The 16,737-nt window shown below is 46.9% G+C and overlaps 1 protein-coding gene across 3 annotated transcripts; it reads left to right on the forward strand.

Annotated features, from left to right (window-relative positions):
- Nucleotides 1-2,115: 2,115 nt before the first annotated feature.
- On the forward strand, nucleotides 2,116-15,505 carry SERPINA9 (serpin family A member 9). Of its 3 annotated transcripts, XM_055291409.1 has the most exons (6): nucleotides 2,116-2,177; nucleotides 8,430-8,662; nucleotides 8,963-9,074; nucleotides 10,869-11,142; nucleotides 13,396-13,543; nucleotides 14,930-15,505. In XM_055291409.1, the coding sequence occupies exons 1-6, from the start codon at nucleotides 2,141-2,143 to the stop codon at nucleotides 15,131-15,133; spliced, it is 1,008 nt and encodes a 335-aa protein (XP_055147384.1). In that variant the 5' UTR covers nucleotides 2,116-2,140; the 3' UTR covers nucleotides 15,134-15,505. The 3 variants fall into 3 exon arrangements, with proteins under 3 accessions (XP_055147384.1, XP_055147382.1, XP_055147383.1); XM_055291407.1 differs by having other exon boundaries at nucleotides 8,430-9,074; XM_055291408.1 differs by having other exon boundaries at nucleotides 8,620-9,074.
- The last annotated feature ends 1,232 nt before the right edge of the window (nucleotides 15,506-16,737 follow it).

A 16,737-nucleotide genomic window follows, 5' to 3' on the forward strand; every position in this document is an offset into this window, starting at 1 on the left:
AAAGTCCTTGTCTGCAAATTCCTTAATCGCTATTATGTCTGAGCCTGTTTATATTGCTTAATTTTTCTTCTGGTCATGGGTCACATTTTCCTAGTCCTAGAATGTCTAGCAATTTTTGATTGGATGCTGGACATCATAAGATTACAATTTTGTTGTCTGAGTTTTGTTGTCTTCCTTTACAGTGTTTGACATTTGCTTTAACAGGCAATAAGTTACTTACAGATCTGCTTGAGCTTGTCAAGGCGTGTTTTTAAGCTTTGTTAGGGTGGGTCTAGTGCAGCTTTAATTCAAAGTTAGTTTAGCCCTAATGCCAAGATGTGACACTTCTGGTCTCTACTGAATGCTCCAGGTCTCTCCACTTTGGGTGGTCATAATCTTAATATATCCTTGTGCTTTGTGAACTCTGGAAATTAGTTTGTTTATGCCTTCACAGTAGGTTTATTTTTTCTTCTGTGTGTGTGTGTGTGTGTGTGTGTGTGTATGTTGACCAGCCATGTGGAATTTCACTTTATGCACACAGAGCTTAGTACTTAGCTTTGGACTTAAAGAGACCCCTAGGCACGTTTCTAAAGCTCTCCTCTAGTACTTCACTGCACAAATTGTAGCTTCATCAGTTTTCTCAAACTCTAATGTCTGTCTCCTAAGCTCAGCAAGCCTCCCATGCCCTCCTTGGGTTTTCTTCCACATGTCCAGAAAGTGACCTTAGGCAGAAAAATGGGACAATTTTAGAGCTTATCTCATTTTTTACCTTCCCTGCCTGTTCTCTAATGTCTGAATTGTTTTATATACTTTTTGAGTATCTCAATGGTGTCATAAATTTTGTCTAGTTTCTATCTGTGTACAACCGTTTGCAACCAGTATCAGTTACTTTGTTTTGGCCAAAAGTGTAAATCAACTCAAACTTTACATATATACCTGTGTAACTTTACCTTAAGTAGCTACAGGACTTTTCATCACCCTGAGTTCCCCTTGCTTATTACCAGTAAGGATTACTCTTCAGAGGTAAATGGATTATTTCAATTCATTTATTCTTTTAGCAACTACTTAATGGACCATGAGTATTGGCCAAAGAGTGGGTGCACAAGTAGACAAAATTAAGGTAGACAAGATCCCTGATTTATCAATTGTTCAGTCACACAAATAAATGTGAAACTATGACAGTGATAAGTGTTTCACTGAGAAGTTGATGGTACTATAAAAATAGCTGCTAGGAGAAATTTTTCTTATTTGAGTGGTCAAAGAGAGTTTCCTTGAGGAAATCACCTGAACTAGGGCCTAAATAATGAATAAAAATTAATTAGGGGAAAAGTCAGATGAAGAGAGTTGGAAGGATATTCCAGGAGTAGGAAACAACAAATATCACGTGTGAGCATAAAAAAAAATCAGCAGAATGGGCTAACATGGATGTCAAGGGCAAGGAGCTTCATGATCTATGATGAAGTTAGAGAGGCCAGCACAGCCCAGGCTATGCAAGTTAAGACTTCAGTGTTTACTTTAGGAAATGGGAGACTATTGAGACATTTTAAATAGTAAGTGACACAGTCAGGTTTGAGTTTTAAAAGACTATTCTAGCTGTCATGTGCAGAGTGAATTGGAGGAGCAGGACAGGGTGTGCAGAGAGGGCTGTTAGGAAGCTCTGTGGTAGCCCAGGCAAGACACAATGACAGCACAACTAGCCTGCCAGAGTGGAGGCAGAGAAAAGTGGATGGACTTGAGCAACATTTAGGAGGTAAAGTTGACAAAACTGGGAATAAGTTGACATGAAGAAGAAGGAAGAGAAAGGATGCCTCCTAGGCTCAACTAAACTAGGTGAATGGTGGATCCAGTGACAGAAATGTTGAAAAGGGGTTTCAGTTGTGGCTGTTGCTGGGAGATGGTTCTTGGGAAGGAGTCTGAGTTCACTGTGGTTCATATTGCATGTAAGGTTTATTTGCAGCATCAGGAGGAGATATCAAGTAGGCAGTTAGACATACAGAGATCAGAGGAAATGATTAAGCTGGAGAATAAAAATAATACATCATTTGCCTGTCTTAGTAATGAAGTCGTGGGTGTCGTGGCATGAGAGCAGCTGGAGGGAGAGGAGAGATTAAAGTGAGGAGAGAGCTACAACCAAGTAAGCAAGTGCCAGGGCTCGCCAACCATGCAAGGACAGGGCAGGAGAAGAGGAATCCGCAAAGGTGGGTAAGAAGGAGGTGCAGAGAGATCGGGAATGTGGTGTCACTAAGCCAGAGGGAAGGACTGGATCAGAGCATGGTCTTCAGTGTCAAATGCAGCTGGGAAGTCAAGTAAGATGAGAACCTAGACACATTAGTTGGCTTTTAGTAGCATCTGGGTCACATTTTTGTGGATACAGAAGCCAGGCTGGAGTGGACCAGTGAGTGAGTTGGAGGTAAGGCCACAGAGGCCATGAATACACAGTTCTTGAAAATTTGGGCCACAAGAGGAGGAGTATGGAAATAGGGCAGCTGCTAGAAGCAAATGAGAGGGTGAAAGGAGTGTTTTTTTGTTGTGTTGTTGGTTTCTTTGTCTTAACGAGCAAGACTTGAACAGTTTCCAAACTAACAGCAAGGATCAGCTTGAGGGGGAGTGTTTAAGTGCAGAAAAGATAGGTGGAAGGGTCCTGAGGTGGAGAGAAGAGATACTTTCTAAGGCCCAGGAAGGGGGACTGGATCTCAAAGGAGGGCAGATCCTCTGCTTTGTTGGTGGAGTGGATGTGTAGGGGAGAGAGAGGGGTGACTGGGAAAGTAGGGATAGGCAGAGAGGATGCACTTTGAGGGAACTTGAGACAATTCCTTTTCATAGAATCTCTCTTTTATGTGAGATAGGAGGCAAGGTTGTCTGCTGAGTGTGTGTGTGTGTGTGTGCACATGTGGGCACACATGCATACGTAGCAGGGTGGGCATCCATTCCACCCTGGAATAAAAAGGTTAAGGACATGGAAAAGGTGAAGCTTTTCCCTGAAAATGGGAATGAGCTGATGAGTTACATGTTGCCAGGTGGATAAAGGCTGGTGGTTGGGAACCCCCAGTGGACGAGGCTGCCTTGCAGAACCCCTCTTCCAGCAGCACTTGGCAGGGAAGGAGCAGACAGGTAGGTTCTACCACACATGGAGCCTTGCCACAGGGCTGGGACATGAAGACACAGGTCTGGAGGTGAAGCAAATTAGATTAAAATGAAGCCCTTGACACCCAAGCTGGATAAAGAGGCAAACGAAGATGGGGATGGGGTGGAACTGAGGAATGCAAACAGCTGGGTCCTCAAAGATGAAGCTGGGGAGGTAAGTCAGAGCCCAATAAATAAGACTCTTGAATTCCAGGGGCTTGAGCATTTTTCCTGAGCTCAATGGGGAGCCATTGAGGAATTTGACGTGAGTTGAATGATACACCAGTTCAGCATCTGTAAAAGTCATCCTATCTGCAGGGTGGAGGAGCACTTGGAGATGGGAGTGAGTGAGAGACAATGGAAGGTGGAGTGCAGGCTGTGGTAGCTGGGAAGGAGAGGTCCAGAAGAGGCAAGCCCTGGGGACGGCAGAGTGTCCCTGTCACCCGAATGAGCAGTGCCCACTGGCCGAATGCTCACATAAACCCAGGCCACAGCCAAAAGAGGGGCAAGGGCCTTGGCAGGGCTGAGAGAAAGAAGGGGAGGCCACAGGAGGACAGGAGTTCAGGGTGGGGAGAAGCAAAGTGGGGAGTGTGGTGGATTTTAAGAGCTGACTGAATGGGCTTTGGCCATGGTTTTCCCCCAAGAGAGCAATGACCTGGGGGCCCTCAGACATAGATCCCAGACTCAGAAGAGAGGGCCTTTTGAGACCACCTCTTTCTGAAGTCTTGTGAAAAGCAGAGACTTACCTGAAGTCACATGGAAGCCAGTACCATCGGTGAGTCAGGATACTTACTAGCCAACTCCCCGACTTCAGGTGGGTCTCCCCTACTCAACCCAAGTCCAAAAGAAACAAGACTTGGGGCATGGAGGCCGCGTCTAATAGGCCACCTCTGCTGATGGGAATGGGGATTCCATGGGAGGCACAACCCAGTGTCAGTGGGGGCCCCCTGTGAGCCACCTGCCCCACCCCCAGCCTCCACAGAAAGGGGCACAGACCCCTGGTGCTTGTGGCATCCTGGCGCCTGGCAGCACCCGCTTCCCCTCCATGTGGCTGATGTCCTCTTCCTTCAACTGGTCCCCTCTCCCATGGTCACGAATAGCCAGGGACAATCCTATTCCTCCACCATGATTCCAAGGGAGGGACACAAAATCATAAGAGCCACAAAAGAGATGCAGCTTTGGTCTCCTGCCCACCATGGGCTGGATGCCGCACTGGGCATTCTGCAGACGTTGTCTCACCCTTCCTCAGAGCTGCCCTCCTTACAGATTGGGGTCGACGCAATTCAGAAGGTGAAGCAATGCGAGGACAATGCTGTTCTCTAAACAGAAAGTACTGCTCTGAGGTTAGGAGGGGAACCATGATCTTGCTTAGGCTCTGACCTCTGAGTGGCCGTCAAGATCAAGTGCTGCCACTTCATCATTGAGGCTAGAGGGCCTGCAGACCCCAAGTTAACACAGTAGACCCCGGCTTGTCACAGGGAAGCCTGCAGATGCCACACTCTTACACAGCTTCCTGAAGAGCCCCAGTCTGTCACAGAGCTCATCAAATAAGAGAAACTTGGGGTTTCAGTCCCATATTCCAGGAGGCCTCCTTCATTTCACCACCCTGCTTTTCGGTTTTCTGTTGTTGTTGCTTTTTTTTTTTTTTTTTTTTTTTTGAGGTGGAGTTTCAGTCTTGTTGCCCAGGCTGGAATGCAATGGCCTGCTCTCGACTCACTGCAACCTCCGCCTCCCGGGTTCAAGTGATTCTCCTGTCTCAGCCTCCCAAGTAGCTGGGACTACAGGTACCCGCCACCAAGCCTGGCTAACTTTTGCATTTTTAGTAGAGATGGGGTTTTGCCATGTTGGCCAGGCTGGTCTCGAACTCCTGACCTCAGGTGATCCACCTGCCTCAAAAGTGCTGGGATTACAGGCGTGAGCCACCGCGCCCAGCCACCACCCCAGTTCTGAGGCTGGTGTAAATGCTTCTCCATCTCAGGGCAGCACATCAAGTGTCCACTGAGCTCCTACACTGGGAACTTTTCCGTGCTGGTGGGGGAAAGGGGAAGGAGGACAGGAAGCAGGTGTGTAGAGCAATGAGGAATACAGACAGGTGCCGGGATAGTCTTGAGAATTCTCTGCTGCTGAGGCTCTCTGCAGCCATCCCCCAGTGGGTTCCAGGGCACAGAACCCAGTCCGCACATCCCCGCATGGGGACCCCTCTCACAGCAGCCGGTCTCTCCCACTCCCCAGCCCTTCCTGCCGGCTTCTGTGGTGCTGAAATCTGTGTCAGAACCTTTTCTGTTCCTCAAAGCTGCCTGGCTCTGGTTCTTTCTGGGCCTTTGCACAGGTGGTCCTCCCAGCCTGAATCTCTCTCTTCTCTGCTTTTCCCCTTTACCTTGCTAACATTTTTCAAGTCTCAATCAGCTGACACTTCCTCTGGAAGCCTTTCTTGTTATGGAATAGGTGTTCCCGATGCCTGTACTTACTCATCACACACACACACTTCTTGTGCCTAGTGGTGTTTGCTAATTGTCCGTCTTCCCAATGGGCTCCTTAAGGACAAGGACCCTGTCTCTCTGTCCATCATTGTAGCCCAACACCTTCTATAGTACCTGCATAATAAGTGTACATGTTCAACCCAATGGACTAAATGTATGAATTACACATTCAAAGAACCTAGAGATTATCTAAAGGCCTGCGTGTGGTCAGTGATAATCCATTTGGTAATAGAAGTTGAGTAAATTTCCAAAGTGGCAGAAGAGAGAAAGGAGAGAGTGATGAAGTCACAACAGGAGAGGGGGGCCAGGGAGGGCCTCTCAAGCCAGTAATAGCTAAGTAGAGTCTTCCAGAGTGAGAAACAAGGGCTTTTCCATGAGCAAAGGAAGGTGGCATCCAGGAGGGGCGTTTGTAGCAGAGTATGCTGTGCCTGAGTAAGGGGTGGGTGAGTGGGAAGAGGAGGGAGGGAGGTGGACCCTGGGCTGTTTGCTGTTGGCGTTGACTGCAGAGACTGCAGATAAATCCACTGGCCGGCAGTGGGGCCGAAGAGAGGGGAAGCAGTCAACTCTTAAGGCCATGTGTCATAGGGTTCCCAGGGAGCTCTTTAAGAGTCAGGACCCTGGCTATCTGTCCCCCATTGTAGCCCCAACACTTCTATCTCTCAGTAGATCATCTCTGTGCAGAGTCAAATTGGTGAAGTTTCTTAAGAAAAACGTTTTGAGCAAACATGACCAGAGGAGGGAGATGAGTCCAGAAGCCTTCAGGATTGTCCAGGGGAGAGATAAGGAGGGTTTGGACCAAGGGAAGAGCAAAGAGATGGAGAGAAGCTGGGGCTTGCGATGTCTCAGGGAGGAAGAACGATGTGGGGAAGGAGGGTGGCCGAAGAGTGCAGAGTGACCATCAGTCTCCTGACTTGGAAGATGGCAGCATGGGTAAAATGGCCTTGGAGAAAGGGAGAGATAGGGCACTCAGGGTGGGGGCAGCTCCGGAGGTCAGTTCAGAACAGGTTGGCAAAGAGTCCAGTAGGTGGATGGATGGATGCAAATGTAACTTAGAAAGAAAACTCCACTTTAGTCAAACAGGCAAACACAAAACTACAAAACAGAAATCGCCCAATCACATAAGTGGAAATGGAGAGAAGTGAACAGTTTTGCAAAAGAATTACTCACTCAGTTAAAAGGTTCTTTATAAAGTTCCATCTAAGTTAAATTATATCTGGTATAGTAAAATGTGATTCATTTACATATTTCATTTCCAGAGAAATTGTTGGGAACGTGGCTGTCACATTATGCTTGGTCTGACATAGACAAGTGACTGTGTGTGGCAGTATTTTTGTCGCTTTTGGCAAAGATTCTCTTGTCTTTTCCTTCTCCATTTCTGGCAAAATAATTGTTCACTTATTGACTGAATTCTGTTCCAGTGGGTAAAGTCTTTCCTTCACAAACAAAAAGTAACACTTCATGCTGGTGCTCCTAGGAGAAGAGTGGGTGGCAGCCATTCACACTGTAGTATAAATGAATAAAGAGCAAAGTCTGATGAAGGGCAAGGGGGGGTTATGAAGGCACTTGCTTGTGAAAAGGATGATGGGGGGAAGGACATCCAGGTCATGGGGGAGAAAGTATAAAATTGGTGAGGAGAGAAAAGCCTTCAGACAGATGGGACCTATTGGAGCACACACCTGCTTTGCTTTCCCCTCTGGCTGAGCACAGACCCCACCTGGCCTTGCACTGGATTCATACACCTTCCTTCTATAAAATGACCATTTACTGTTGTATCTCAGAGTCAACCCACAGGGTTAGAGCTCCTCTGTAAAGGTGTGTTAAAGTAAATGAAATCTTTCTGATGAAACTGAACAGGTGAGGGTGCTGTAGGCAGGGCTGGGGAGACCTGCAAGCAGTACTTGATAGAGTTGCTCAAATCAAATTCTCTCTGACTTCAACAAAACAACAGTAAAAGTAATGTATTGAGTGCTCACCATGTGCTGGGTCCCGTGCTGCACAATTTGTGCCTTATCACACTCAGTCCTCTGAACAACTCTGTAAGGTAACTATCTTTGTTTTACAAAGGCGAAACAGAGAAGTCCAGAGAGGTTACTTGTCCACCACGAATGTCAGGGTTGGATGCAAGCCCAGCCCTGTTGCGGTTTGAAATTGCTATCAGGTCATTTAGTCTGAAGTCTCCTTGGTGCCAGAGCCATGTCAGCTGAGGCTTGAAGAAGAAGCAGACAGATGTGGCTGAACTGCAGCTCATCAGCAACTGACTGCCAGTGCTCAGGGCACCTGAAGGAGCACAGCAAAAAGGACAGCCTTTTGCTCCAGGTTTCCACTTTTTGAGAGATATGCACACATTAGTAAATGCCTGTGTCTGGGAACAGGCAGCCAGGGTGAGAAAATAATCAGATCTACACAAAATGGATAAAGAATGTGTAGAGGGACCTCCAAAGGGTGAGAAACCACCTCTGGCTGCTAAGAGGGAGACTTTGCAGTCTGATCTCACACTCTCAATTCTTAAAAAATAAGTCTATGAAGCAGAAACATCAAAAAAGCACGGATTTGGAATTTGAGACCTGACTTTGAAGTCCACACAGAACACAGACAAGTCAACCGTGTGGTTTGGGGTAAGTTACACAGACTCTCTGTGGCCTGTTTACTTATTTGCAAGTAAAACAGCAATGATAATACCTACATCATGGGACTGTTGTGAGGCTCAAAGGAGATTACGTGAGAGAGCTCTGTTAACCGGCCTCTCTGTCCTCATTCTGCTGCTGATGGCATTGGGTGTTGAAAGGTCTCTGATTCAGGGCCTGGACCCTCAGTTTACCCCCTCAATTGTTCTTACTTCTCTTGCAGACATATTTTGTTCCAAAATGGTATCTTCCCTTTATGGAGTACTCTTTGCTGTTGGCCTCTGTGCTCCAATCTACTGTGTGTCCCCGGCCAATACCCCCAGCGGATACCCCCACCCTTCCTCCACAAAGAGCACCCCTGCCTCACAGGTGTATTCCCTCAATACCGACTTTGCCTTCCGCCTGTACCGCAGGCTGGTTTTGGAGACCCCGAGTCAGAACGTCTTCTTCTCCCCCGTGAGTGTCTCCACTGCCCTGGCCATGCTCTCCCTTGGGGCCCACTCAGTCACCAAGACCCAGATTCTCCAGGGCCTGGGCTTCAACCTCACACACACACCAGAGTCTGCCATCCACCAAGGCTTCCAGCACCTGGTTCACTCACTGACTGTTCCCAGCGAAGACCTGGCCTTGAAGATGGGAAGTGCCCTCTTCATCAAGAAGGAGCTGCAGCTGCAGGCAAATTTCTTGGGCAATGTCAAGAGGCTGTATGAAGCAGAAGTCTTTTCTACAGATTTCTCCAACCCCTCCGTTGCCCAGGCGAGGATCAACAGCCACGTGAAAAACAGGACCCAGGGGAAGGTTGTAGACATAATCCAAGGCCTTGACCTTCTGACAGCCATGGTGCTGGTGAACCACATTTTCTTTAAAGGTAAGGATTTGAGAAGTTGATTTTTATTTATTTATTTTATGATGATGATGATGATTTTTGCTTAGTGAAATACACAAGCCAGACAAACCCTAGACTGCAGGGTGGAGAAATGGGAGGGCCTGAGCTCTAATTAGCTTTGCAATTAGCTGGCTGCAGGACCTAGGATAGCTCATGTTTACCAGTTACAGTGGAGGCTCATTTATTTCTCTTTGGGTAGACAGATTAAGTGTCTTGAGACGTGTTTATATTTGACTCAGTGGAAAACGCATAGGAAAAATCTGGAAACTACTTGAGAGAAAGGACCTTTTGCCACCAGCAGCTGTCCCACTGCCCCTTGAAAGTTTTAGAGAAGGAACATGGAACTCTCTGACAACCCAGTTTCAGAAGCAAATCCAAGAGTATGAACACTTTCATAGGTGTAGAAATGTAGACAAGCTGATGTGACTGTCATTCATACCTCATACATATATGAACTCTCCTTCATATATAACTGCACATAGATATAGATATAGATATAGACATAGATATATGTTAGAGTTTTACAGTTTTCACTATGTTGCAGGGAATGCACATCAGCTTTAAAGTCAAACAACTTGGATTTGAATTTCGCCTCTGCCCCGTACTTGCTTTATGATCCTCAGCATGTGTCTCTAAAAGATTTACCATGTGTTGAGTGCCTGACCTGTGCCAGTCTCTGTGCTGACTGGATAGTCTGATGATAAAGCCAACTTTATAGGGTTGTGCTTGAGATAGAAGTGCCTGGTGTCTCCAGGCAGAGTTTTCATGGATGCCACCGTATCATCCCTCCCTTCCTCTGTCCCTCTCCTCCCCTTCCTTCCTCCCTCCCTTCATCCACCTGTTCACTCATTTATCCATGCACTAGTTTATCTGTCCATCCATCCAGGCATGCACCTAGCCAACCAGCCAGCCATTTATCCATTAAAGTATTCATCTATCCATCTACCCATTCACCAAGTTATCCATCCATTTGTCCATCCATCAGTTCATCCATCCATCCATGCATCCATTCATCCACCTAGCTAGCCAACCACCTGTCCATTAATCTATTCATCTATCTATCCCCTATATCTGCCCATTCACCAAACGATCCACCCATTTATCCCTTCTGTCATTCATCCATGAATCCATGCATGCATCCATCTATCCACCCAAAGAGCCAACCATTTATCCATTAACCTGTTCATCACCCTCCATCTACCCATCCAGCAAACTATCCACCCATTTATCCATCCATCAGTTCATCCATCCATCCATCCATCCATGCATCCATTCATCCACCTAGCTAGCCAACCACCTATACATTAATCTATTCATCTATCTATCCATCCATCAGTTCATCCATCCATCCATTCATCCATCTATACACCCAGCCAGCCAACCATCTACCCATTAGCTTTTCGTCTATCCATCCACCCTCCATCTGCCAAGCTATCTACCCATTTATCCATCCATCCTTCAAACAGGAAAGAGAAGGAAAGAAAACTGGTGTGCTTTGAGCCCTTACTAAGTTACCTTCACTTTATGTTGTTCCATTTAACTTAATTCTATTTTTAATTGAAATACAATTCACATGTCATAAAATTCAACATTGTATTGGTTTTTAGTATATTCACAAGTTTGGGCAACTACTCCGTTGTGTAATTCCAGATCATTTTTTTGTCACCTCAAAAAGAAACCTCATACCCATTAGCAGTAATTCCCCATTTCATTTTGCTGTCTTTGCCTCACTAATTGCACTTTGACATAAAGACCTCTTTTCTCTCTTTGTGCTAGCCAGGTGGGAGAAGCCCTTTCACCCTGCATATACAAGAAAGAGCTTCCCATTCCTGGTGGGCAAGCAGGTCACTGTGCGTGTCCCCATGATGCACCAGAAGGAGCAGTTTGCTTTTGGGGTGGATACAGAGCTGAACTGCTTTGTGCTGCAGATGGACTACAAGGGAGATGCTGTGGCCTTCTTTGTCCTCCCTAGCAAGGGCAAGATGAGGCAACTGGAACAGGCCTTGTCAGCCAGAACACTGAGAAAGTGGAGCCACTCACTCCAGAAAAGGTGGGCATCTGTGTCAATCTCCTGGGCCCTGAGGCAGGGGATGCACACATTCAAAAACGGGGGAGCGATTGTGCTAACAGCTGTTAGATAATCACTTCTGCACAGTGAGCACCAACTGCATGCAGGACAGAGAGCCTGGGGCTGTCTATACATGTTTGCACATGAAGTTCACTATCACCTGATGAGGAGTCTTAGTACCACTCATTACACAGATGAGGAAATGGAGGCTCCAAGGGGGTAGGTGAATTGCCCAAGGTCATGTAGCTGTTATATGCTAGCAGAGCTGGCTCTAGAAGCCAATCTGATATTGAAATCTATGGAATAATCCCATAAAAGCAAGCAAACAAAAGCATTGGTGGTCATATATAAGAAAGAGGATAACGATATTACCAAATCCAAAGGTTGGTGAAAAGATAAAGTAACCTGCTATTTACAAAGTGCTTAGAAGAATTCCTAGAAGATAGTAAGTGTTCAGTAAATGCTAGCTAATAATGTTATTTTTAGTTCTGTAATTATTATGGTGAGTATAAAAAATATGGAGAATATCAGAAAGATTAATCATGAGATAAAAAAGGAATGTCAAAGTTTTATGCTCTGTCTCTTAGCAACATATTGTTGGCATCATAGAATGATTTCAGCAGCATTCCCTGGTGTTCATAGTCTGGGAAGAGAGAAGCAAGGCTGCAGTGTAACTGGAATTCAAGAAAGAGATTGGATAATGCCCCAGGGGAGGGCAGGAAAGGTGCTGAGGAGCTTCTGAGCAGAGAGAGATCACTTTCAGCTGGGACTGAGGGACAGCTTCGAGGAGGTGGTGGGGTTTAGCTGCACATATGGGTAGCATATGAGCACACAGAGGCTTGGGAAGGGCAGCTTTGATAGAGGACACAGCACTGGCAAAAACTCAAAGTCAAGGATGAAGAGATGCTGCAGGGTGTGTCAGCGATTTCTTCTCTTCTCAGGCTGCATCTGGGGCTGGGGATAGGAAGAGGAGGTGGCACAGAATCTCAGGGAGGGAGGGACAGAGCACAGAGCAGCAGATGGAGCACAGAGAAAACAGGGAAAGGGGACAGTGGCAGGGAAAAGAGAGCTGTCCCTGGCATGAGGGGTCACAAGACACCTGTCAGATGAGGACTGAAATGTGTCCATCCAGTATTTTTGTGCTTTCATTGCTGTGAGTCACTAAGCTCATAACCTTGGGCAAAGCACTAAAAGTAAGCTTTACCATCTTTAAAATGGGGGAAGTGTTGTTGAATGTGCCTGGGACAATGTCTGGCATATAATAAATGTTCAGGCTGGACTCACGCCTGTAATCCTAGCACTTCGGGAAGCTGAGGCGGGTGGATTGCCTGAGCTCAGGAGTTCAAGACCAGCCTGGGCAACACGGTGAAACCCTGTCTCTACTAAAATACAAAAAAAATTAGCCGGGCATGGCCACATACACCTGTAATCCCAGCTACTTGGGAGGCTGAGGCAGGAGAAACGCTTGAACCCGGGGGGCAGAGGTTGCAGTGAGCAGAGACCGTGTCATTGCACTCCAGCCTGAGTGACAGAGTGAGACTCCATCTAAAAAAAAAAGTTCAATACATGTGGGCTGTTTACTCTTGGTTCAGGGAAACCATTGCAGAGGAAAAAAAATATTGTGCTAAATTATCAGGTGGTGCTGTTCAATGTAGTAGCCACTAAGCCACCTGCAGTTATTTACACTTAAATTAACTGAAATGTAGTAAAATTAACATTTTAGTTTCTCATTTGCACAAGCCACTGTTTAAGTTGCTCAGTAGCCACACATGGCTAATGGCTACTGTACTGGAGAGTGCAGGTCTAGGATCTTCCCAGCATCACAGGATGTTCTGCTGGACTTTGCTGCTCTAGGGCATTAGCAGGGCCTGCGTCAGGAAGTGCTGGTGAGGAGGTACTCCGGACAGTGAGTGGGTGGTTGATGAGCTTCTATTGCTGCTTGACGTCTCCTGTTGGTTTCTGCCATAGACTCCCTTGCTGACCACCTTCTCACCTCTGCACCCACTTCACTGGGGGGCCTGTCTGTCTCCTTGCATGTTTTTAGTGCTGGACCTGCTCAGCTGGGAGGCTTATTTCAAGAGCAACCTGGATTTCTTGGCTAATATGTGTTGACCTTTTTAGCAGCAATTAGCAATGGCTGGAGGAAGAACGGAGTCTCCCAAAATGGCATCTAGGAGCAGAGATGCAGACACCGTGGGCTTGTGACCTCATTGTTTCATTTTCCCTACTCCATAGGTGGATAGAGGTGTTCATCCCCAAATTTTCCATTTCTGCCTCCTACAATCTGGAAACCATCCTCCCGAAGATGGGCATCCAAAATGCCTTTGATGAAAACGCTGATTTTTCTGGAATTACAAAGAGAGACTCCCTGCAGGTTTCTAAAGTGAGTTGAATGAGAATATTTGCAAAAAAAGTCCAAGCTGGAAGCACCTGCAGAATTAATCAAGCGCTCTTATTTCATTGATAAGGAAACAGAGGCCTGAAAGGTGAAGTGCGGTTCTTCTGCAGCCAGAAGAACCAAATCTTGCGGCCTACGGCCACCATGCCTCTGGCACTCAGCATCTGTTATCCCTCTTCACACAAATGTTCCGAAGGCATCCTCAGCAGGCAGCTGCTCCCCCATGCCTACTGCAGGCGAGCAGGTACTCCCTCAGGATCTGACCTCACCTTCCTCCTCCCTGAAGTTTAGGCCCTCACACAGGCATCACAGTGTGGCTGCCCATAGACCATTTGCACTCTGTAGATGTGTTATCTGGCCTTCAGGGTGTAAGGAGAAAGAGAGAGAGAGAGAGGAGTTTTAAAACGTAGTATATTAGATCTAAAAGTCTAGATTCCTGACCCTCTTGAAACAAATCACTGACTCTAATTCCCACATGGTAACAGTGAGCCTATGTGTCCACACGGCAGCCGTCACAGGAGCTGAGCTGTGCGTGCCCCTTTTAACCAGACAGTACCCTCCAGGTAATGTGGGCACCCCATGCTCTTACAAGAAGTCTCCGTCAGTTAATTGGGGTTACCTGCCTAGCCCCTGCACACATATGGGTTACTGATCCCTGACCTAAAATTTTATTTTGATAGTGGCTTATAATAGTCAGAAGTGATCCTGGGGCCACTGAAGGGGACCTTTGTCATTGGTTTTCAGAAAATGCTGAGAGGCCGCACTGGCATATGATGAGCATGATGGACTTTTCTCGAGGAAAGTGCATCTGTGAGCCTGTGAAAAATAATGCCTGTAGTCACAGGAGCTCAAGCCTCCCTGAAGCTTAGAAATCCAGGAACTCCAGGTTAAGAATCTCTTCCCTAGAAGACAAAGAAGGGATCTAACTTTAGTCATATCAAACCCATGTCTGCCATGCGAGAACTGCAGCAATTACTACTGCTGGCAAGTCCACGAGCACTTGCTTTGTATGATCTCCCTTAATTTACACAATAACCTTACGGGACACATGCAGTTATCATTGCCTTTTATAGATCGGGAAACTGAAGCATGCAGCATCTAAATAATTTTGCGACCATAAGTGGCAGAACTGAGACTCACTCTGATCTTCCTGCTCTGTATTTGTAACCATCTCAATCCCAGTGTAAGGACCAATGGGCCATAGTCAACACCCACTGAAATCTATTGAGCAAACCCAATGCCGGGCATTTGAACCTTGAATCCTTTCAAGGTAGACATCACCATTCCAGGGCAAAAACACTCAGTTTAGTTTACTCAGTTAAGTAAAATTGTCTCCACTGGGGCCATTGATGTTTGTTTTTCCCTTGGCAGGCAACCCACAAGGCTGTGCTGAATGTCAGTGAAGAGGGCACTGAGGCCGCAGCAGCTACCGCCACCAAGTTTATAGTCCGATCGAAGGATGGTCCCTCTTACTTCACTGTCTCCTTCAATAGGACCTTCCTGATGATGATTACAAATAAAGCCACAGACAGTATTCTCTTTCTAGGGAAAGTGGAAAATCCCACTAAATCCTAGGTGGGAAATGGCCTGTTGACTGACGGCACATTGCTAATGCACAAGAAATAACAAACCACATCCCTCTTTCCGTTCTGAGGGTGCACTTGACCCCAGTGGAGCTGCATTCGCTGGCACGGACACCACTTCCAAGGCTCCATCACCAAACCATCAACACGGACCCCAGTCACAAGCCAACACCCATTAACCCCAGTCAGTGCCCTTTTCCACAAATTCTCCTAGGTAACTAGCTTCATGGGATGTTGCTGGGTTACCATATTTCCATTCCTTGGGGCTCCTGGGAATGGAAATGCACCAACCCAGGTTAGGCACCTCTATTGCAGAATTACAATAACACATTCAATAAAACTAAAATATGAATTCAGCTATCAACAGGGTCCTAATCTGAAAATGATTTACTAGCGAACTTGCGGTGGCTGGGCTGTCATCCCATGACATCTCAGAGGCTGCATGATTTTTTTTCCTTCATTTATTCAACAAAAACTTATTGAACACTTAACATATGCTAGGAGTAAATCAGACAGACAAGATTCCTGGCCTGTTAGGCCTAAATGGGGGAGACAGACCCCCCTACAGCAACAATGAAATCAAACCTATAAACATGATCCTAAGAGCTTATGATAAGTGCCATGATGGTATTGAACAGGATGACTGAGAGTGAGGAGAGGACAAGGGAGGGGTGTGTGCATGAAGGCTGTGAGTCAGGAATGAGTGGCATGTTGGAGGGACAGAGCAGGGACCTTGTAGCATCATGTGTGGCACATGGAAGAAATGAGGACACAAAGGCTCAAGGAGGTCGGCTGGTGGAAGCCGTTGTTAGCCAAGGAGAGAGTCTGGGTTTGTGGGGAGCGCCACGATACCGGCTGACGGGGGCTAATGCATGGGCTGTGAAGGTCTCCCTGGGTGCCGTAGGACAGTTTTCCATCTCCTCGCGGCTGGCTGCCTTCCTGACTCCGATGACATCGTGTGTGCACACACAGCCCTCCGAGTGCTCAGCCCCTTCCCTGCGGGTTTGTAACGGCAATGGTCCCGCTCCCATACTCTGAGTCCTGAGAGCAGCACAACGAGCAATGGGCCATGGTGGCACCACAGCAAAGGCAGCTCGTGTCCTTTGAGTTAGACCTACCATCCCTCCCTCCCTCGTTGCCTGACAGGCTGTGCTGGCACCTCTGTGTCACCCTCGTTACCGATAGCATCTCTGGCAGCCTCAGTAAAGCCCTTGCTCCTGTCAGATCCAAAGGCTCCTCTTCCGGGGGCCCTGGTGCCCCACCCACCTTAGATGTGCCAGGGGCCTCATGTAGGCTTTCTCATGCTCTTTTATAAGGAAAGAAACAAAACAGAAAGGAGTTATGCTGGAGAACTGGCAGAAGTCCCAGGGGAACCTAACCCCTGGTCCTCATGCTCCCACTTTATTTCACAAACAGAACAAGCTGCCACTGCACTCCAGCCTGGGCAACAGAGCAAGTCCCTGTCTCAAAACAACAAAAACAAACAAACAAACAAAAAACAAAAGCAGAAGAGCTGACACTCAAAGAGTAAAAAGAACTAACCTAGGCCACACGGCCTTCCTGTGCTGACTTAGAACCAGGACAAATGGCCAGTTA

This window comes from Symphalangus syndactylus, chromosome 8 (genome assembly GCF_028878055.3).
Source record: "Symphalangus syndactylus isolate Jambi chromosome 8, NHGRI_mSymSyn1-v2.1_pri, whole genome shotgun sequence".
Lineage (NCBI taxonomy): Eukaryota > Metazoa > Chordata > Mammalia > Primates > Hylobatidae > Symphalangus > Symphalangus syndactylus.

Bases quoted from the DNA above. Each gene is read 5' to 3' on its own strand.
- SERPINA9 (XM_055291407.1), top strand. From the start codon at position 2,141: ATGCAAGGACAGGGCAGGAGAAGAGGAATCCGCAAAG. The intron at 9,075-10,868 runs GTAAGGATTTGA...TCTTTGTGCTAG, and splicing joins GAACCACATTTTCTTTAAAG to CCAGGTGGGAGAAGCCCTTT. The intron at 11,143-13,395 runs GTGGGCATCTGT...CCTACTCCATAG, and splicing joins AGCCACTCACTCCAGAAAAG to GTGGATAGAGGTGTTCATCC.